The sequence below is a fragment of the Cnephaeus nilssonii genome, assembly GCF_951640355.1.
Source record: "Cnephaeus nilssonii genome assembly, chromosome: 16".
In the NCBI taxonomy this organism is placed as follows: domain Eukaryota; kingdom Metazoa; phylum Chordata; class Mammalia; order Chiroptera; family Vespertilionidae; genus Cnephaeus; species Cnephaeus nilssonii.
Genome location: NC_137087.1, coordinates 32,318,374 through 32,342,827, shown reverse-complemented (window position 1 = coordinate 32,342,827; position 24,454 = coordinate 32,318,374). Strand labels below are relative to the sequence as shown.

Genomic DNA, 24,454 nt, shown 5'->3' with positions numbered 1-24,454 from the left:
AGAGGGGGAGGAGGAGGGGAAAGAGGTAACTTCCTACTATGTCTGCTGTATTGCTGCAATCCTTTCACATCTCCATCTAGGAGGGAAAAAAATCATCAACATACATTATCTCCATTGCTGCAGCCATTCTTCAATGAGTTATTTATTTAGTTACCAGAAGCCCGATGCACAAAATTTGTGCATGGGTAGGATCCCTAGGCCTGGCGGGCGATCAGGGCCAATCTGTGGGGTGACTGGCGGAATAATTGGGTGGCCCCGGTGGCACCCATCTTGGCTGGCCTGGCACCACCTGCTTGCCGGCCCTATCCTGCTGCCTCCGCCAGTTGGGGCCTGTGGGCTGGGACAGCTCCTGCGTTGAGCGTCTGTCCCCTGGTGGTCAGTTCACGTCATAGCGATTGGTGGTTCTGCCTGTCATTCAGTCATTTGGTCTATTTGCATATTAGGCTTCTATTATATAGGATTTACTGTCATGCTGAACTTTTTTTTTTTCTTTCCTGTTTTAGCCTTTGCATTTTCTTCTCTTTGGAGCAGTTCTTCACAGAAATCTATGATTCTTTAGTTCTCAACTTACATAGTTCTCCTTCACAGGGGAGTCTCCTGGGCCTCTTAATATTAGGAAGATACTTACTATACACTCTCAGAGAACTCTCTATCTTCCCTCACAGTGCTTATAATGATTTTTACTTTTGGATCTAATGTGGCATTTATTTATTTAAGGTCCAACACTTCGCTGGTCAGTGAGGTTCCTGAGAGCAGACACTTCTGTTAGTTGCAACACTGAGTCTAGTGCGTCACACATAATAGAGACTTTATAAATATACATTCAAGAAATGATCAATGAGAGATAGAAGGGTCATAACCATCCAGCTAAAGTAGAAAATATATTGATGTAACTTATGTTAAGTAGAAAAACATATTGACAAAGATGCTAGCATTTCCTCCTTTATAACTGAGAGAGAATCTAACTTTTCAAAGGGAAGCAGAGCAAGATACTATTTAGTAAAAAATCAGAAGAAATTCCTGTAAATGGCAGTCTTTGTGTTGGTAAAAAACAATATTCTGATCATCATATTCTTGCATAAATTTTTATCTTATTACATTGCAATTAAAAGAATATTAAACTTTTAGCATATATATATATATATATATATATATATATATATATATTATTTTCAATTCTTTTACATACTTATTAGCTATGTTACAACTGATTTATTTTTATGTTACCACTCATTGATTCTGAGATGCCATGCCAGTAAAATGGAAAAATAATTTAGGTCTTAAAGTGCTTTACAAACACTTAAGTGCTAACACTCATTGTTTGCAATTAATCTACATATTTAAAAAGGGCAACCTTAACATAATGAATGGGAATTAAAGTTGTTACACTGATCTTTATTCTTAATATTAGAACTGTTACTTTAATCATTCATTTTATTGGCACGGATTAACCATGTAATATTTGCCAGGTTCTATGCTTGGAAGAAGATAAACAAAAGCATAAGATATGTCCCCTACTACTTGTTACTTAATTGCTCTTAAAGATATTGCAATTACTTTAAAAAACTAAAATACAAAGGACTAAGTCAAGTTTTACTATATTCAGTTACTAAATGTATTCTGTGACTAAAGTTGGATGTTGAGTGCAGGTGCAAATGAGGTGCTACATGCCAATTAGACATAATTATGTATATGTGTATATATATAAACATATACCTGACATTTGTTTAGTACCTTCTAATTTAAAAGCTGTTTTTATGTACCTTATCCCTTCTAATCATCACATCAAAAACTGTAAGAAAGTTATTATGATCATCTTAATTTTACTGATGAGAAATCTGATGTTATAAGAACTTAAATAGACTAATTTGTACAGTAAATAGTAGAACTAAAACTCCCATCCAGATTTTTTTAGTATAAAACTGTTGCTTTTCAACTTTCCTCCCCCTCACTTTGTCTCTTGCTCTGTTATTATAGTGATACATGCTAATCTGCATGATAAAATACTAATGAATGTATGATACCATATCACACACGCCTTAAGTCTTACCCTTCATGCCAATCTTCTCAGATTATCTAAAAGTAACTTCATTAAAAACTGATATAAATATAAAAAACTCAACTGATTTAATGAATATTAGTCTCAGACATAAAGAAATATTATGTTTCATTTGTCTCAAAAGAACACTCTTGTACCTTCAGTAAACCAAAATAACCTTATCTTCCTTGTCCTAATTGATTTTATGTAAGTAGAGACTTTATAAAAGCATGGCCTATCAGGGATATACAGCACAGTTCACAGAGATGATGGACAACATGACCATTAAACTAACAGTCACATTTCAAATCTGAATTTTGAATTCTATGTAAAATTGTCAATAATCCCCATACAGCTTGCACATTTGTCCACTTATAATGGCAGGCACCATACAAGCTGTATGTCAATATATAAAGATTTGGATGCAATTATATGCTCTAAAAGTTAAGCAATAGTCTGTTGTTGCAAGTACCTTTTAACTAGGCCTTTTGGGATTTTGAAACCGGCAAAAAAAAAAAAAATATATATATATATATATTTAAAGAAAACGTGAAGCAGAGGTACACACTTATTACGAAAATATTGTTTAGAATTAGAAAGACTTTGCTTGAGTGTGTAGAAAGGAGGGAAAAATACTGAAGGGATAAAGAAAGAGTTTGTATTATAATGATATATGCTAATCTACATGGTAATATACTAAGGAATGTATGATACCATATCACACATGCCTTAAGTCTTACCCTTCATGCCAATCTTCTCAGATCACCTAACATGAACTTCATTAAAAACTGATATAAACATAAAAGAGGCATACTCTTTTTGCCTGTCAGGAAAGCATGTGAAGAACAAAGAACATGTTTCAATGGAGCACTTTTCTAAAACATGTTTGTGTAGACACAAAACCAATGTTATTTTCATCAAATAACACCAAAGGGACAAATAAAAATATTTAAATAATAATTTACTCTTGAGAGTTACATTAGTTTCCACATTTCTATGATCTTATAGCACTCTGTACCTGCCGGCCTCAGCACTTCTCACATTGCCTTAGATTATTTGCATTTATGTGTTTGCTATCTAATACACATTCTAAAAGAGCAGAGACTGTGCCTTGCTCACAATAATGCTTTAGTGCAGAACTGAGTTTTCATCTCAGTAAAAATTAACTGAGGTTTTTAACAGTTTTATTTTCCTCCACTCCTATATTAGAAAGAATATATCAATGCATAAAAATGCAAAATTAAATTCAAATTTGATTTGATGTAATCATACATGCTTTTATTCATTAATTTGTTCACACGCTTATTAACAAATTTGCACGGGACAGCAGCTTAGGGGCTGGGGAAGTGAACAAGGACAAGAGCAAAGTGCCCTTTGTTCTTTTGTCACTTGAACTACAGGAAAAAGAAGATATTACACAATAATTGCCTTTAAAAAATTATTAGAGTAATAATATCCAGTAATAAGGTAAAGATGCATTGCACAATTATGGCATATAGTCGGGTTTCTAACCAGCCTTCCTGGAAATTACATTCTAATGAGGGAGATAAAGGTTAAATAAAGTCACACAAGTAAACATTTTTGAATTTTAATAAGTATTATAAAAAAAAAAGCACAGTGAAGTATGAGAGCATATAAAGAGAAGCTCTTAATACAATCGTGTGGCGTCAAGAAAGGAAGTGACATCTAGCTCACATCCCTCATTTCTAAACTGCAGCTCTAATAAGATCAGGAAGTTTGGTGGCTTTCGCTTAAATTGTACTAAGTACAAGTCATGACAAATAATTTTATTTTTATACCTTAGAAAAAAATGACAATAGATATAGTGCATCTTGATTTTAGTAAAATGCTTGCTTTTTTTCATTACCTTTTTGTGGTTAAGATAGAAAAAAAATTTTTTCTAGATGATGGCATAATGATTTAGATTCGGAGCTGACTGAAGAATCATCCCAAGTTAAAAGTCAAACTGAATAAGAACCTGATGGCAAGCAGAAACCTTCTGTACATAATTAGTGACTGGCGCAACATTGTCAGCCATCTTTACGAAGGCATAAAACACAACACGAAGCTGAGTTTCATATCATGGGTGACTAAATCAACCTCAATTTAAGTCTCAAAATTCAAGCATGCAAAATGTTACTGCTGCCACCACCACCATTATGCTTCAGGTATTGTGAATTCCCTCCTTCAAGCCTTAGGGGACTTTATGATCTACACATACACTCTCCTTTTTTAAACTAGAAATCAGAGTTTCAGGTAGATTAGATACTTTGCCCAAAGTCATTGAGTTGCTAGAACACAGCTAGAATTTGAACCTCAGACTACCCAATGCCATGGTAAGTGCTCTTCTCCAGAATTTTAGACTACCTCCTATTATAAATATAGGTTCTTTAGAATTTCACAGCTTGACACAGCTGATACTGACACTTGCCAGTTATATAATTTTGGTAAATAATTCACCTCTTAGAGTTTGCACATCTATACTAATAAAAGGGTAATATGCTAATTAGAGCGGACATCTTCCTGACGTCCATCCAGACAAAGCCATTGAGGCTTTGAGGCTTGGGGCTCATGACAGCCATGGGTTCAGGCAGCTATGAGTCCTGGTGGCTGTGAGGCCTGGGGCTCAGGCAGCTGTGAGCCCCAGCAGCTGCGAGGCCCAGAGCTCAGGCCTCACAGCTGTTGTGGCCAGCAAAGGCAGCAGCAGGGTGATGGGGGTGGCACCTTCCCCTTATCAGCCCAGTCGCCTCCCGCCGAAGGAGGCCAGACTGTGGCTTGGCCTGTTCCCCGGCCTAAGCTGTCAGTAGGACATCCCCTGAGGGCTCCTGGACTGTGAGAGGGGGCAGGCTGGGCTGAGGGACCCTCCCCCCAGTGCATGAATTTTTGTGCACTGGGGCTCTAGTCTATAATAATAAAAGCATAATTAGACCAAACATCCTTCCAGACATCCTTCTGGGACCAAGCCGGGGCTGCAGCCATGGGATTGAGGCAGCTGTGATGGCTGCAAGAGAGGGATCGAGGGATCCAGGCAGCCATGGCTGCTAAGGCCTACTCTTGCACGAATTTCATGCATTGGGCCTCTAGTATAGAAATAGTATTTGTACCTACCACATCAGATTTTGTGAGTATTGAATAAGCTAATACACATAAAGCACTTGGAATAGTATTTAGCATGTAGCCAACAACCACTATATGTTAGTAAATAATGCAAATATTATGTAAAAATTTTACTGTGTTTTCCTACATTTATAACCATAGCTAACTACCCCCAGATCAGTGTGGAATCTAGATAATCTCTCAAAAATTCATATAGCTCTCATTGTCATCTGTTTATTTTCAATAAATCCTAACAATGTCTCATACATTCTTCTCACCCACTCTTATTTCAAAAAGTTGAGAGTAAGCCAAATACAGAAAAAAAATAAAACGGTGACGGATGTGCTGCTAGTGTTGTAAAATTTTTTCTCTATAGCATCTCTTTAAAATAAAAATGGAAAGTAGCAAGTGCTGCACATTAAGTCTGTAGAAGATTTTATGCAATTGTGAATTATTCTGAAGCTCATGGGAATTGTGATTTATAATTGAGTGGCAATCAAAGAGAAAAATCATAACTTTGCTTAGAGAAGTCAACTAAATTTACATAATGGATGAATCTTCATTGAACGGTAAATTCATTAAGTTCTTTCAGTGAATGACATTATTTCAATGCATTAATATTGACTTTTAGTTTTTTCAGGACCAAGACTACCTGTAATATTTAGTGAGACCATAATTGAGTGTCAAATTTTCTAAGTATGAATATTTCTACTGAAATTTATGTCCCACTAATTAGTGATGGGCATGATTTAAAAATCCAGAATTTCAAAGGAAAAAGTAGGCAAACTAATTTGGGGGAGATAATTATTAAAAATATTTATTTGAAATGATGGAGGAGAATCTGATCATTAAGGTTCTTCTTACTTTTTTTATTACTTCTATTTTGCCTCTTTTTTTTTCTATCCCTACTCTCCCAAGTCTTAACCTTGTGCCTCCTCCATTGATTCTATCAGCATTAAACTTTCCACTGCTCAAGAGAAAAGTACTATAAAGCAGAAATTATTCAAAATCATGAAGTTTGATGAAGAGCTTAATTAAAGTGAAGCAATTCATAAACAACCAATTTTGTGGTAATTTCATTTTACTATTCTAGCTTTAATTTTTTTCTACAATGAAATGGTATCTGGTATTGATAAATTCATTGCTATTAACTTTCCTCTTAAAATTGCTTTTGCTATATCTCATAAGTTTGATATGTTGTGATTTTCTTTTCATTTTGATTTGAAACATTTACTAATTTCCCTTTTAATATTTTCCTTAAGCCATAGGTTGTTCAAGAATATTTTGCTTATTTTCCACATATTCATGAATTTCCTTTTTTTCTGTTATTGATTTCTAGTTTTATCCTACTATGGTTGAAAAGATACTTTGTATAATTTCAGTCTTCTTAAATTTTATAAGACTTGTTTTGTGATCTAAAAAATGACCTATCCTTGCCCTAACCGGTTTGGCTCAGTGGATAGAGCATCGGCCTGCAGACTCGGGGTTCCAGGTTCGATTCTGGTCAAGGGCATGTACCTTGGCAGGCACATACCCAGTAGGAAGTGTGCAGGAGGCAGCTGATGGATGTTTCTCTCTCATCAATGTTTCTAACTCTATCCCTCTCCCTTCCTCTCTGTAAAAAATCAATAAAATATATTTAAACACACACACACACAAAAAAAACACACGCACAAAAACTCAATTCTAAAAAAAAAAAAAAAAAAGCTCTATCCTGGGAAATGTACCATGTTCTCTTAAGAAGTATGTATAATCTGTTGCCCCTGGGGTGGAATATTCTATATATATGTCAGGGTCAGCTGGTCTGAAGTGTTTTTCAAATCTGTTGTTTTTGTATTAATTTTCTGTCTAGATGTTCTATCTATAATGAAAAGTGGGACATTAAAGTCTCCTATTTTAAATCTGTTGTATTAATCTCACATTGGATATATCAATATTTGCTTATCTATTTAAGTGCTGTGATACTGAATGATATAAATTTATTATTAGTATATCTTCCTAATTAATTGATCCTTTTATCATTATATGATGCTCTTCTCTTGCTATAGATAAAACATGAATAAAAAAAGACAAACTTTGATTAACCAAGTGAACATTGATAAAAAATAAATTAAGACATAAATAGAAAGAATCCCATGTTCATGAATTAAAAGGCAATTATTTTTAAATTTTACATACTGTCCAAATTGATTAAAGATTCAATTAAATTTCTAACAAAACCTAATGGCATTTTTTACCAAAAAAATTATAAAATTTATATGGAACTACAAAAGACACTGAATAGCCAATGAAATATTGAGATAGAACAAACTGGAGGCAGCACCATATTTCCTGATTTCAAAAGATATTACAAAACTACAGTAATTGATAATCTGAGGATACTGTGTAAACACCGACAAACAGACCAAATACACAGAATCAAAATTCCGTAAATAAGCCAGTGCCTATTCAGTTAACCAATCTTTGACAAGGGATCCAAGAATCACAATGGAGAATGGATAGTGCCTTCAACAAATGGCGCTGGGAAACTAGACATCTACATAAAAACGAATGAAATTGGACCCTAATCTTACACCATGGATAAAGATAAACTCAAAAGGTATTAATGACTTACAAGACCTAAAACGGTGACACTCCTAGAAGAAAATATATTTTTAAAGTTTGCCTAGAAGTATTTATATTGAATATGAATAATATTAACAAAAATAATGCTTCTTAAAATAATGTAAGATAATATCTTCATAATCTGAAGATAGCTAGTAACAACTGAAAAATGATGGATATAGTTAGCAATCTTAAAAGTAAAAACTCTGTGTATCAGAAGACACCTTTAAGGAAGCTAAATGCAAGTCCCAGAGCTGGAGAAGACATTTTAACCCTTTGCACTCGCTTGCTTTTTTCTCAATTCCTGCTACCGATGCTAACCGTGTCGAGTCACACTCGACATCCGAGTGCAAAAGGTAACAAGAAGGGAGTCATGTCTTGAATATACAAAGAATTACCACATTGCTTCTCAGCCTTTTGGCTAAGATCAAGTGAAGAACTCCCATAGATGAAAAAGAACTTTCAAGAAGCATAATTAATGTCAACCCAATAGATAAATGAATATGAGACTTAAGTAGGCACTTTGTGAAAAAAATCAAAATAGCTATTAAACTTATATATGAAAAGATGTTCAATCTTAGTAGGGAAATGCTGATTATGAGCACAATGTGATAACACTGCAATCACACCATATTGGTCCAAATTAGAAATATTGACACATATTAAACATGCAGATTGGGGACCATTACTAACTCACAGATTTCTTGGTACAGTCACCATGGAAAATTTGGACATTTTCAATTGATCAAATATACTCATACTCATAACACAGAAAAACTCAGGTGCATGTGCACCAGATGAAATTAAATCCTAGTATTCACATCATTGATTATAATACCTCAAATTGGAAACCACTCACATACTCATCAATAATAGAATGTAAAAAATAATTGTGACTTAGTGGCATACAACAAAGAAAATACATGGACAGGCAGAAATGTGGTTAAATCTTACAAAGATAATGATGCATGAAAGAAGGCAGATACTAAAGCATACATACTATGCAATTCTGTTTATATTCATTAAAAAAAGTCAAAGCTAAACTATATTATTTATGGATGCTGATTTAGTTGGTAAATCTATAATAGAAAGCAAGAACCTATTGCCGTAAATTATAGTTGTGACTAGGAAGAATCATGCAGATAGTTTCCTGGGGATACACTATATATCTGGGTTGTACTTATATTTCTGTTTACTTTATAACAACTTATTAAATTGTGCAGTCATGTTTAAATCACTTAAAAACACTTTTCATAAAGTTTAAAGGACAAGATATGGTCTTAATAAAGGTTTCAGAAACAGTTGGAATACCTCCTTATAAAACCTAAAGTTGATTGTCAAGCTTCTTCCGTAGTTAGGCAGTAAACTCAGTGTAAGTAATTGAGGTGAGCTATAACATTTGTAGAGAAGAACTGAAACCAACTAAAGTGAACAAGCCATGAATTCTCATCCGTCTATAAAACAGAAGTGCAATTTGTACCACGTTGGAACTCATAAATAAGTAATGCAGCATTAAAAGGCACAGCTAGATGAATGGATCTGGGAGTTGTGAGGCAAAAATAGTTGGCATTTCTCTTTATATAAATGTAAATAATTTAAATAGGGTGTATATTTTAAAAGGGTGAATGAAAACACAATTCTAAAATGTAACCAAGCAGGCTGGTTACAGTTTTCCTCCATGCAATCTTCTTATACCTGGGAACATCCTTCATTATTATTGCCTTGTTTCCTGGGTGGTAAATATTTTGCCCTGTACCAACATAAATTTCAATTGTTCTTTGCATTAACACTGCTTTTTAAATCAACTCTATGTGTGCTATTCTACATGCTAACATTGTAAAGTTGATAGACATTCAATATAAAAACTTTTTCTCTATGTATCAAGAAAACTTATTTACTTGTAGGTATGTGAGTAAGCCAAATATGTATGTGTAGATTTTGAAGTTTATTACATCTCTTCTTTTTTTTATGTTTATGAATCACTTGTGAAAAAAGGATTTCTTGATCATTTTAATACATTAGGTCTAATTTAATTTAGCGTGTTCTAATGCCAACTATTGGCTGGGTAGTGAGGGTTCTAAGATCAATAGGACACAGTCTCTGCTTTCAAGTAAATTGTATATATAGGGAACTTAAATATACTTTAGTAAGTACAGACAGTCCTCGTGTTACATCGAACCCAACATACGTCGTTTCGTGGTTACGTCACCATCTCCCATTTATTTATACAAAAAAAAAGTTCCATCATTTCAATGTATGTACATATGTGCTTTATGTTTTTTATTATTTATTTACCACAGGTAAAGGTCACGAATTGTTATCTTTCTTTCAAATTTATTTTACTGTTTCACTTCATTACTGCTGTGCATATGCTCCATGTGAGTGACGTAGGTGCTTATGTAGGTGGGTTCCGACTTACGGCGAAAATTGCGTTACATCGCCATAGGAACAGATCTCCCACGGAACCCGAGGACCTACTTACTATCAAAAAGTTCTGCACAGTGTAATTTGGAGCCATGAGTAGGAGACTCTTGGGATCCAGAAAAATATTTTCTGAAAGAAATTATGGGTGACTAGAATTTTCAAGGATGAGTTATGTAAATGAAGAAGGGAGAAAGAAGACATCAAGGCAGGGGGGCACGAGCAGAGCAAAGGAAGAGACAAAGGAAAGTTCTAAGGACACATATTAGTGATTACAAGCAGGTTATTATTCCTGGAGGTAAAGATGTAGTGGGAGGTGTGTCTTGTTTGTTGCATTGTAGAAAACCTCCTATAGCGCAGCTGATTTGTTAGAGATAGCATTCCAGCAGTTACAGTGAGGACAATTATGAGGTGTCAGAACAAGTGTCAGGATAAGCAATTAAGAGGGTATAATAATAGCTCAGGTGAGGAATAATGAGTGTCTGACTATGGTTGTTTGGAGAGAGGAAAAGTTTGAGAATAACTTGAAATATGTAAAATACCAAGGCTGGTGACCGGCTGGATATGGGCAGTGGGGGAGGAAGAGGTGACTGAGATGCCTCCTCAGCATTTAGCTTGGGGCATGGAGAATCAAGATGCATGATTCTGGAGAAGGAGCCCTTTCTGGGAAGATGAAAATAAGGGTTCAATCTTAAACATGGTGAATTTGAGATGACTACAGGACATACAAGTAGGTTTGTTTTACAGATAAGTATCTATTTGAGGGTATAGATTGAAGGAGCAGAAGGGGCTAAAGATACATCTATGGGAGACATCAACATCCAAGTGCAATTAAAAATGTGGGCTTCAACATCAGTTGGATTTCCCCAAAGGTATGTGTAGAATCAGAGCAACCACTGAGAAGGTACTTCCAAAATTCAAAGTCTGTTTTGGAGGTTTGGGATATGTCTATTATGTTGATTCTGATGATGTTAACAAAAGTGAATACATATGTCCTGACTCAAAATCACCAAACTGTATATGTTGTGTGCAGTTTTTGTATTACCAATTATATTTAATAATGATAGAAAGAAAAGAATGATACTCTATTTTTTAAAGAAAAGGTTTTTTTATTGGATTGCTTATCTTCCTTTTGTTAAGTTGTATGCGTTCCCGATAAATTTTGGAGAATAGGCCCTTATCAGATATAACATTGGCAAATATGTTCTCCCATGCAGTGGGCTTTCTTATTGTTTTGTCGATGGTGTCTTTTGCTGTGCAGAAGCTTTTTATTTTGATGAAGTCCCACGTGTTTATTTTCTCCTTAGTTTCCATTGCCCTAGGAGCTGTATCGGTAAAGATATTGCTACGACATATGTCTGACATGTTGCTGCCTATGGATTCTTCTAAGATTTTTATGGTTTCCATCTTACATTTAAGTCCTTTATCCATTTTGAGTTTATTTTTGTGTATGGTGTAAGTTGGTAACCTAATTTCATTTTTTTGCATGTATCTGTCCAATTTTCCGAAAACCATTTATTGAAGAGATTGCCTTGACTCAATTGCATGCTCTTGCCTCCATTATCAAATATTAATTGAGCATAATGCCTTGGGTCAATTTCTGGGTTCTCTGTTCTGTTCCATTGGTCTATGGGCAAATGACCTAAAGAGACACTTTTTGAAAGTGGACATATAGAAGGCCAAGAGACATGTGAAAACATGCTCAAAGTCACTAATCATTCAAGAGATGCAAATCAATACGACAATGAGATACCATCTCACATATATCAGAATGGCTATCATCAATAAATCCACAAATGACAAATCCTGGTGAGGATGTGGAGAAGAAGGAACTCTAGTGCACTGCAGGTGGGAATGCAGACTGATGCAGCCATTGTGGAGAACAGAATGAAGGTTCCTCAAAAAATTAAAAATAGTACTCCCATTTGACCCAGTAATCCCACTTCTAGGAATACTAGTATATCCCAAGAAATCAGAAAGGACATATGCCCCCCTATGTTTATTGCAGCACAATTTACAATAGCTAAGATTTGGAAACAGCCTAAGTGCCCATTAGCAGATGAGTGGATTATAAAACTATGGTACATCTACACAGTGGAATACTACGCTGCGGTAAAAAAGAAAGAACTCTTACCATTCACAAGAGCATGGATGGACCTAGAGAGCATTATGCTAAGCAAAATAAGCCAGTTGGAGAAAGATAAATGATCTTTCACATGATCTCACTCACGTGTGGAATATAATGAACAACATAAACTGATAAACAAAAATAGATCCAGAGAGAAAGAAGCATCTAACAGACCGTCAAACTTCAGAGGGAAGGCAGGGGAGGAGTGGGTTAAGAGATCAACCAAAGGACTTGTATGCATGCATATAAGCATAACCAATCGACACAGACACTAGCATGTGTGGGGGTAAGGAGGTGCCCGGAGAGAGGTCAATGGAGGAAAAAGGAGACTTATGTAATACTATATGTAATCTACACTAATAAAAGAGAAACATGCAAATTGACTGTCACTTTGCTATGCCCACCAGCCAATCAGGAGCCAGTATGTAAATTAACCCAACAAAGATTACACTGCTGGAGTGTCCGGGCCTGTCGCCTTGGCCGGGGGGTGGCAGGGACCAAGCGGCGAGGCTGGATCCGCCCCCTCCGGAGGCGGATCCAACCTCGCCACTCTACCGCTGCTGGAGTGTCCAGGCCTGTCAGCCTGGCCGGGGGCCACAGAGGCCACTCCGCTGCTGCTGGAGTGTACGGGCCTGTCGTCCTGGCAGGGGGCAGCGGGGGCCAAGCGGCAAGGCAGTATCCGCCCACTCTGGCTGCAGATCCAGCCTTGCCACTCTGCCGCTGCTGGAGTGTCTGGGCCTGTCAACCCTGCCATGAGGCTGGATGCTGCGTCCAGGGGGCACACGCAAATTGTCCCCTCAGGAGTTCGACTGGGATACCAAGGAGCTCGATCACTTGCTATGACTTGCGCTGACCATTGGGGGCGGCGCGGAATGAAGGAAGACCCCAGCTGGCAGCCAGGGAAGGGAGGCCCCAGCTGGCAGCTGGCAGCTGTGGAATGGAGGCCCCGGCCGGCAGCCAGAAGGCCCCGATCAGCCCTGATTGCCAGCCAGGCCTAGGGACCCTACCCATGCACGAATTTTGTGCACCGGGCCTATAGTACTTTAAATAATAAAGTATTAAAAATAATAACTTTTATGATATATGTACAGTATACTGATATAGTGTGCATTTTTCTCAAATAAAAATTATCTTTTGCTGTGGTAAAAAAAAAAAATTTTAAGAAGGAATCAGATAAAGGGAAGGCAAAAAGAATTAAACATTCTTAAACATAAAAACCAGGAACAAACACAGTAGAGTCTCAAGAATAAGAGGTCCATTTCAAATGCAGTAGTAAAGTTATTCAGATAAAAACTATATTTAACAATAAAGAGATCATTGGTGACCATGAGGGTGGTGGGAGATATCATTCATTGTACAGCTGGGATTATAGAACTACTGATATTTACATACACACACAAATGCATGAAAATGTATATGCCCTCATTATAATATAATAGCTGATAATAAGACTAAAAACTACTAAAAGGGTAGGTATCAATAAATGCATACAATTTTCTAATCCATTTATGAACTGATAGTTGAATATCTGAAAAATCACCAAGTTTCAAAAATATTCACCAGAAACACTAGTAGATAGATCTCCATTTGTAGGCAGCAGCATTAAATGTGTGCCACTAATTTTTCAAATTGGGAAAATTTGAAAGTTTTTTCTTTACTGGACTGAGGACAGTGTTTGCATTATATAGTTTGGCTTGACAAGAGAAGCCATACAATTCCCCACTTGTCACCACTTAACAAAAAAGTATTATAGTTTCAGGCACTGTTGAATGTCATGCTGAGCTATATGAAATAAATAAAAGACCATAAAGCTCCCCATCTTCATTTCATTTTCAGAACCCCACACAGGGAGATGACAACATTAATCAGACAGACCACTGAAGGTCAGATTTATTTTGCTTCATATTAAATTGTCTATATATAATATAAATGACACCATCACTACCCTTCTAAACACTGCAGTTTACTAATGATTTTAAAACTGCTTAAAGGGTTTCAAACAAATTCTCTATCACTTCATCGCTGCTGAGATTTAGCATGCAGATCTCACACTGGGAATACATTAGTGTTTCAGGTTAAATACATTCAGCCTCTTTTGTTTTAGAATTGGAAGAACATTTTTGTTGACTCAGGGCTCTATTGTTGTTACTTAGAGTTAAATGAAGTCAGTTCAGCATGAGAATTTCTGCAAGGTATTAATTGGTAGTTTGCTGGGGAGTAGCTCACTCGATATTGTGTACAATGCTTAGAACTTGTTTCATCTTAACAGGCAGTGTTGCCTCCAAGCATGCCTCCTCTGATTCATCTGTGTATGCATTCATACCCAGGGCTATGCTGAAACACAGAGACACAAAATTTCAGGAGAATTCAGGCCCCTAAGAAACTCTTTAAGAAGATGCTATCAGAAAGGTTAGACACCTCTGATAGGAGCTTCAAGGCTTCCTCCCTGCACTGCGCTCCCCTAAACCTCCACTCACCCCAAGTATGCACACACAGTCATGCACTGAAGCACCTGCTATGGCAAGCATGCCAAAGTAAGAACACCATCTCATTGTTGATGCTAAATGAAAGTTCCACATGTACAAATAAATTTTCTTTGGGACCCTGCCTCTCTTACCAGTATTTGCTGAGATAGATGTTGCTTTAACTTTTCCTCATTTCCCAACTCAGAGTCAAGATTGAATCTACCAGATATTAGCTGAGAAATACAGGAAAATGACACATTCTATTGAACGAAGCATCATGATTCCCCACTTCTGAAGAACCAGGGTTCAAACTCATCTGCCTGGCTCTTACACATTAGAATGATTTATTCCTAGCAGGTCCTTCAGTTTTAGGAATAAATAGAATCTGGGAAACACATTCAAGCAATTTACCAAACGTGTTTAAAATGACATACATAGCTCTAGCCGGTTTGGCTCAGTGGATAGAGCATCAGCCTGTGGACTCAAGGGCCCCAGGTTTGATTCCAGTCAAGGGCATGTACCTTGGTTGCGGGCACATACCCAGTAAGGAGTGTGCAGGAGGCAGCTGATCGATGTTTCTCTCTCATCGATATTTCTAACTCTCTATCCCTCTCCCTTCCTCTCTGTAAAAAATCAATAAAATATATTAAAAAATAATTAAATAAATAAAATGACATACAAAATCCCAACAATAGACCCAGCTGAATCTTCAACTATTTATCTTATCCTATATAATAAAAGCCTAATATGCTAAGGGTCTAGTCATCTGTTCAACCAATCAAAGCATAATATGCTAATGACATGCTAAGGCTGCTCAACCACTCGCTATGACATGCACTTACCAGCAGGGGGCAAACACTCTGACTGGTATGTTAGCTTGCTGCTGGAGTCCGGCCTTTTGGGTCTGAGCGAGATGGGCCAGACCCACCCTGGAGCCCTCCCGCAATCCCTCCCTGGCTGGCCAACCTCCCGCGTCCCTCCCTGGCCTGGATCGTGCACCAGTGGGGTCCCTTGGCCTGGCCTGTGCCCTCTCACAATCCAGGACCCCTTGCGGGATGTTGGAGAGCCAACAAGAGCTGGTTTCGGCCTAATCATGCTCAATGCAGGAGTTGTCCTCTGGTGGTCAGTGCACTTCCACAGGGAGAGCGCCACTCAGCCAGAAGCCAGGATCACTGCAGTCGGACATCCCCTGAGGGCTCTAGGACTGCAAGAGGATGCAAGCCTGGCTGAGGGAACTCCCCAAGTGCATGAATTTTGTGCACTGGGACTCTAGTTTAATTATAAGAAGTAAATCAATACAAATACACACACATTTAAAAATATCTTCTCCTCTCTCATTTTCTGCACACCCAGGGACTTGGGATCAACCTAGACTTTTTGTAGGAGTTGGTATGAGGCCTAATATCTGAAACTCACTTTAATGATGAACTATTGGCATGCAGTTTAGAGTCAGAACATGCATACAGACCCTTTAGAGTTTCCTGTGAAATACTGTGAAGGGTTCTACAGAAAGCATTACACTGACAAGTAAAGTCTTTATATCAATGGCCATTTCATCAGGACTTCCTACTTCCCCATCTGAACGCACTGTTTTTAAGTCAAGTTTGCAGAACTCCTCTAAACATAAATTCCATTACTGTCAGATTATCGACTGGTTCTCAAATGGCCTCTTCAGCTCAATTTTGTCTTGTATCGCATCTGCCTGGTATCTATTTTTTTCAATCTATAATCTCACTCATTTGTCAAGGTTCTAGAAATCACATATTTTCCTGTCAACCCTGACATAGCCACCTTAGTCCTTTGTGGTATTTCTCCTTCCTTTTAGTAAATAATTGATATGACACATTTGCCACTTGACATAGAAAAAATACTATTTTTACTGTGTTTGATAAGTTTTTTTTCTGAATACATTTTTTTTATCCCAATAATACTGCTACTTCAAGTGCATTGAGAATATGGAGACAATCCTCAAATTTAAGTGTGGTGTACTATACTTGTGTACAGTAAGTTCTATGTTAAAAAATTAGTGCCCGGTAGTTTATTTTTTACTATGCTCAATAAAATATTTTGCTCTGTATAATCTATAAATATTGCTTCACAAGTTTTTCCTATTTAATAAAGTTTGATACCACAAAACTACCTTAATAAAATGTTCATTTTGCATTTTAATTCAAATATTGGATTATGCATACCAAAACATTGTTCAAACAAAACTCCGAAGTCGGAACTCAAATTCAGTAAATTAACCATACATATCTGGGTTTTAAATATGTCTTAATAATTTTGGTGACAAAATTAAATTTTATAAGCAGAGCATGAGTCTTTTAGTGAAATTAATGTATTATATAATTATCATTAGGCAGCAACAGGAAACCATTATGATGCATGAAAATTCCATTCTATGAACATTACAACATCTCTAGAACTGTGTGGAATCTGTTGCATGCACCTGCTCTGGATGTTTTTTCTTCCTTTGTACTTTCAAACTCATTTTATTTTTTTTGAAAACATACTGCCTATAGACCAGGACAATTACTACTTTATCAAATTATAAGTGCTGAGGGCTATATTTCAATTTTCAATATTGAAATATACAGACCATTTCCCATCAAGTTTAAAAACAAGAATATAAAAATAATTATTTCAAAGACAAAGAATCACTAGGAAAAGAAGTAAAGGTAAGTTAAAATAAAATTAACTAAAAATCAATCATTATGTTAATTTCTACTTATGTTTTATTAGTTGTATATTCTATAAGGGTTTATCTTTCCAATACTCAGTAAATTGAGATTGGAAAGATAGTTTTCCTAAATGACTTCAATACCTGTTTATTTTTCTGAATAGTTGGTAGATATAACTAAATGAATTTTCCAGTTTTCATCAATGGCAACCTAAAGTGACAATTGTAATGTAATTTAGTTATCATAATTAGACAATTATATTAATTCAAGCCTCATATGTCTTGGACATTACAAATGCCTTCTAATTCAGCTTTTTGGATTTGGAAGCTTCCATTATAATCTACTCAGGAGCAATCCTATATGATAAAAGCCTACTATGCAAATTGACTGAATGGCAGAATGACCAGTGAAATGACCGGTTGCTATGATGCACACTGACCACCAGGGGGCGGACGCTCAATGCAGGAGCTGCCCTCAGGCCGCAGATCCCAGGCCAGCCAAGGTGGGTGCCAGTGGGGGGTGGGGGGGGCCTGATTGCCCTGCCAGTCTCCCTGCACAGGGAAACGACCAGCAGCAAGCAGGAGGTGCCAGGCTGGCCAAGGCGGGTGCCAGCAGGGGCCCCCTGATTGCACTGCTGGTGCCCCACAGATCGGCCCTGATCGCCGGCCAGGCCTAGGGACCCTACCTGTGCACTAATTTCATGCACCGGCCTCTAGTGTTTATATAGTAAAAATCTCATGCTGTCACACTTCAGAATTGCCAGGGGTCCCCATCACCTTCTACAACACGGTGTAGAGAAATGTTTGGATATGGCACATCTTATTGATTGTAATTAGGACATGTCACATACTCTCATTTGTCTATGCTTTTATTAATACAATTACCTTTTTCTAGACAGTTTCCAATCCCTCCCAAATTCTTTTCACCAGTATTCATCTTTCACAGGTGCACTTCAGTATTGCCTCCTTCCTATGTCTTCTGCACATGCCCCTCTTATCACCTTGTTTGCTTGGTGTAAAGAAGCTGTCAGTGACCCATGCATGTCCCTCAAGTTAACACTAGTTAACTTCCATCTGCTAGCATCTGTGGTCTGACTGATGCCTTTATATCAGAATCACAGAGAGCTGGCTGCTCGCTTGCATGGGAAGCAGGGCGTGCTGAAAATATGCCCCCTTCCACAGCACGGGTGACCAAGAACTCTCAGGATCTAGTTTAAGGATTTGCAAGATCTATCACTTCTTGAGATCAATACTTCTGGAAAATGTGTTATGTGCCATTTCCCATTGTCCTTGAAATTAATCTCCAGCCTTCCTATGATAGATGGTTAATAGCAATCCCTTTACTTCCTGCCATGGCTTCTCTGCATTACTTCCTTAGTTCCCTGTTAGTGTTAACGTGAACTTCTCAATTATTTAGACCAGAATCTTTGCATCTAGGTTTCTTCTTGTAGAATCCACAGTAAAATGTGTGACACCAGAGGTATTGCATAGGGTTCTGGAGTTGAGTGGCTTGCTGTCCACATGGCATCAAGACCTGCTGGCATGATGTAATAGCTCAGGTACCAAGACTCTTTCCTGTCGAGAAGTGGGATGACATAAAGGCATGAGGAGATGTGCGTCTGATGCAGTGTCTCCAGGATTTGAGAGAGACAGTGAAGATGAGAGCAGTACTGACTGTGGAGTTGGTAGCTTTTATATTATCCGAATGCTCTGAGAGAAAAACGGAGGGGCTCAACCTAACCTTTCAAAATGTCAGGACATGGTATGAAAGTCAGAAGTTCTCTAATACAGCATTTAAAGAAATCCTCTTTTTTTTTTTTGCAGCCAGAGAGAATATTGGAATGAAAACCAGACCCTTTGCCTGATTGTACGGGTAGCTGAATCGTAAAGAAGTCTTACTTCCAAGCACCAGCAAACCTCCTATTCAAAACCCAAGGCCTTACCGGGGCAGAGGTGGGATCCTAAAACACAGACTCAGGACGCCTGAGTGACTCGCTCCTTCCAGAGGAGGTATCTTCCTTGCCCGGAGACCATATAATTGCCTCAGCTGAGCTAGATGCCTCAAAATATGTACACCTTCCTCAAAACTGGCCCTCGTTGGTGTCTTCTAAACCATTAACTAAGTTCAAAACCAATCATGGCCTAACTGAGAAATACTGTCTCTGATTTTTTTTAAACTGGATTTTTCATCAAAATAACTACAGAAATTGGCTAGTATGTCCAGTCAGAAATTAGGAGAACATGCCTAGAAATGAGTGTTGAGTATGCTGGACAAAGGTTGTATGTGAATACATAAGGTACAGAGTAGATGCTAAAGACATGTCCAGACACCAAAATAATTTACACCTAAGCATTTGTATTTTGAGGTATTTCCAAATTTATACTTTATAATATAGCTAGTTACATATTTATTATAAAATACTTTATTATAATTCCAGAAAATAAAATAAATTAAATAAAAAAGAATACTCTTAAATGAATCACTGTTAAATTATACTACAGTTATAAAATGTAAATTAACTAAATCTTAAAAATTAAATCCAAATGGAAATATGATTTTTGGAAAAAAAATCTTGAAAGATATATGGCACAGTGATTGAGAATGCATGCACTTTATCACCACCTTGCATTATACCCAAGTACTCTCACTGATGTCTTTCAAATAATTCTGGTGCCCCATCACCTAATACATATTCCACTTACCCTTACTTGACCCACAAAGGCATTGGCTTCTTCTTCCACCACAGATAGATTTCTAGGCAGATAGGGATCAAACACTGGATCATTGTCATTGACATCTGACACCACTATATTTACTGTGGCAGTTGAGGTCTTAAAGAGAAAAGAGATTAAATGTGAGAGGAGCTATTTTTATTTTATTGTCAGTTACTCGTTAATTGTGGCATTTGTCTCTCTGAAAAGGATCTCATTCCTATTCCTATTTCTTAGTTTTTTTTAAAAAAAAAAAAAAAGAAGAGGAGGAGGAGGAAGCTCAAAAACAGAAAACGCAAATGATGATATTAAAGGGAAAGCATCTTGAAAATCTCAAGTATTTACTAAAGGCTAACTTTGAGAAAGTGATTTTACCTTTATCTTGATCAAATTTTATGGGTGGCAAGCTTTTGTTTGTACATGCACCCTTTTTCTCTGAAATGTAACATTTCTGTAGATTTTTATCGCTCTCCAGGAAAAAAAAAAAACACACACAAAAAAAAACTAGTGCATTATAAAATCATACTATATGTCAACTAGGTATTTTCAGGTAAGCAAATGTTACCAGAAAATATTACATTAGTAATTTTCTGGGTTCACATCTAAACCAAGAATTTGAGGACCATGTACACCGCTAATTAAGTAATTACCTTATAATTATACAGCCAAAGATATGTGTTATCTGCCTAAAAGGTAAATCCCTGGCCTGCTGCAACCAGAGAACAGTATGTAGGTCAATATCTTTTGCACAATCCAGGAACATATTCACATGTGACTCAAGCTGGACACTGACTGCTCTCTCTAATCAATTTCAGCGTACAGCACATGCCCTCCACCTGCTGTCATAGTGTGGGAGAGATCACTGAGGGAGGAGGCCAAAATCAGAGAAAGAAAAGACCAGCTACACAAGTATGGTTTGTGTACTTTTCTGTGTGCCTATCTCCATGAAATCATGTAATTTAAAATATGCAAGGACATGAACATACTCTTGTGTGTAGACGTATGTGGATATGTATAAATTCAAATGTTGTCTGACAGATAAAATACAATTTAATTTTCTCCTTTTATCTTATGTATATTTTTCATATTTTCTCCAAGAAGGCCATGTTGCTTTTATAACAAAAATATTGTAAACTATAATTTGCATATTTCTATGTTTTGCTGCTGTTGGTTGATTGATATAACCACAATCCACAAGCCCTACTATCTTTCAGCTTGCTGTGGATACTTAGGATAATAAGATGTAAGAGAAAATACTCCAGGTGTGGTTTCTAAAAAAGCTTTTGTTCTCCAAAGAAGAAAGGTGGACTCATCTTTACCTTTTGCTCTTCTGGAATGAAGAGTGGATGCCTAGAGTTGCAATAGCCACCTTTAGAACATCTATACTAATAAAAGGGTAATATGCTAATTAGACCGGGACACCTTCCAGGAGACCTTCTGGACATCCTTCCAGACAAAGCCATGGTGGCGGGGCTGAGGCAGAGGTGGTTAGGGGTGAGAGGCCGGCAGTGGGAGGCGTTTTGGGGTGATCAGACTGGAAGGGGGGGCAGTTGGGGGTGATCAGGCTGGCGGGGGGGGGGGGCAGTTGAGGACAATCAGGCCAGCAAGCAGAGCGGTTAGAGGCGATCAGGCAAGCAGGCAGGTGAGCGGTTAGGAGCCAGCAGTCCCAGATTGTGAGAAAGATGTCTGACTGCCTGTTTAGGCCCGATCCCACAAGGACATCCACCGAGGGATCCCAGATTGGAAAGGGTGCAGGCCAGGCTGAGGGACACCCCCCTCCCCCCCATGCACGAATTTCGTGCACTGGGTCACTAGTTAGGTAATAAGAATAAATAAGAAAGTAAACACGATAAATGGCAGAGCAGGAAATAGGGAGCAGGCATTCCTGATAGTATTGGGGTCTTGCACAATCCTGTTCCTGTCCATGTGTAGCTTTCTTTTTATTTGAAACAAATAAACCTGTTTTGCTTAAGCTACTGTGGTTTGGATTTCCTGTTTTTTATGGCCACATTCCTAAATGCTAATGCTGCCAGAGTTTGCTGAAGTTGCTGAGTATGTCACCCCAAAATATGTCACTTGGTCATATTGAATTGAAGGCACTTGGAAAGCAGCAAATACAGAAGAAACATTATGACCTTCCCCCCCCACCCCCCTTAAAAGCAGGATATGAAACTCCTATTGATGCCCGCCCCATACCAGATAGAAACATTCTATCCAAGAGCGAGAAGTTGAGACCAAGAGAATTCTATACTAGCAGACCATTCTAAAATAATCTTAATCATCCTTTAGCCTCCCTACACAAATTAGTCACTTTTGCATAAGTGCTTCTTTTATAAAAGCAGGCAAGTTTCACCGTTATTTTTAGGTCTTCATTTCCTTATGGGGGCTACCACATCATATAAAACATATTAAGTACATTTGTATGCTTTTTCCTGTTAATCTTTGTCAGTTTAATTTTCAGACCCAGCCAGAGACCTTAAGAGTGTTGAGAAAATTTTTTTTTCCTCCTAGTGCAGTGGTCGGCAAACTCATTAGTCAACAGAGCCAAATATCAACAGTACAACGATTGAAATTTCTTTTGAGAGCCAAATTTTTTAAACTTAAATTTCTTCTAACACCAATTCTTCAAAATAGACTCGCCCAGGCCATGGTATTTTGTGGAAGAGCCACACTCAAGGGGCCAAAGAGCCGCATGTGGCTCGCGAGCCACAGTTTGCCGACCACGGTCCTAGAGTATTAATCAAATTATAACCATAAATATAATGTTTGCCCAGATTTTCTAATGTCTTTTTAGCTCATATTTATGAACTTAGTTTAGCTTAAGAGTAAATTATTTACAAAAGCTTCTAAAAAAAGGAAGTGAAATGTATATTCCCTCAAAATGCATTTGGGAGTTATCCTATATATTATTATAAATAAATTTGGTAAAATATAACTGCTTAAAAAACTTGCATATAACACATAAAATTTTCAATTGAAGTCTATTTCAGCTAAAATGTGAAAATATTTGAGTAAAGAATAGTAGCAGCTTTGTTAAGAAATTTGCAACTTCATAAATTTGCAAGTAATTTCAAATAAATGTAAATAATTATTAAAATCTACAAAATATTATTTTATTTGTAATCATAAAAATAAAGAAATCTAAATATTAACAGGTATGTATTACATGAGATATTTAATTTACATGAATAGATTTTTAAAACTATTATTGACAAACTAAATTTAGGAAAAAGGGAAAAAATGTAAGAATGTCATATAAAATTTCGTCAACATTTTCTACAATTAGCAATGACCAACTAAATATTAGCTCTCTTCTTCCCTAAACTCTTTTCGGGGGTGGTAAGGGATGGGGTTTCTCATGATCAAATTTTCAAATTATATCTTCACAATTTGTTTCACATAGAGTGCTGGTAATCATTTTGATTTAAGAAAAGTCCATCCATATGGTGTCTGTGCTCATTACATATCTTTCTTGAGACCTATGATTTTTAAAGTTTAATGGGTTAATTTCACTATAATTTTGCAAAGGATATGTTTAAATGTTTAAATAAGAAAAAATGTTATGACAATGTGAGAATATAATAATTCTGTAATCACTTTTTTTTTTTAGGAACCCACTCTATGTGCCCACAAGTAAGTCCATGCATTAAATTATATTAATAATAAAATTTATTGAAGAAGTTTTTGTTTGAAATCAAATATTTCTTTCTCTACTGATACTATCTCACTATAAACTTTTGAAAATAAATAAATAAACCTGCTAAAAAGAATCAGAATTTTAAAAGTGAATGAGACAATGATTATAAGAATATAAAAATTAGGAACTAGAAATGCTAAGTAACCTAGCCAAGGAGTATTGAAATACACAAATAACTAACTGGAAAAAAAATGTTCTAGAAGGAACTAAACTACTAATTTTAACCCCGAACTTATTTTTAGTTTTTAATGTGGACAAAACCAAAATTAGCACATTGAGACTATGCCTGATATTCTAATACACCATTTTTAAGCTGTTCTTTTGTCAAAGAAATTTTACTTTTAAGATCAGGCTTAAAAGGCCTCAGCTAATATCTCAAAGCTTGTATTATAATCTTTTTTTCTATCCTAATGGCTGACCTGTATGCTCCTTATTAATTTTACTTCACTCTAATTATATCCCTTATTCTATGCTGAGTAAATAATTCCTCCTCCTCTTTAGAATTGTTCCCTCAGTTATTTCCAAGCCAAGTTACTCATTAAACTTTCATTATAAGTCAAGTTCTTCAATTATTTTCTTCTCAAGTTTCTCATTGACTTTGCTACATATGTTT

The 24,454-nt window shown here is 36.8% G+C and overlaps 1 protein-coding gene across 1 annotated transcript in view; it reads right to left on the bottom strand.

Moving 5' to 3' along the window:
• The window catches only part of PCDH15 (protocadherin related 15), a gene marked incomplete at its 3' end in the record, with an annotated part of 650,107 nt that overhangs the window by 188,837 nt on the left and 436,816 nt on the right, over positions 1–24,454 (bottom strand). Inside the window, exon 18 of the mRNA XM_079793021.1 lies at positions 20,136–20,264. Within this exon, the coding sequence (XP_079649147.1) occupies positions 20,136–20,264 (129 nt within the window). The remainder of the gene's footprint in view (positions 1–20,135; positions 20,265–24,454) is intronic.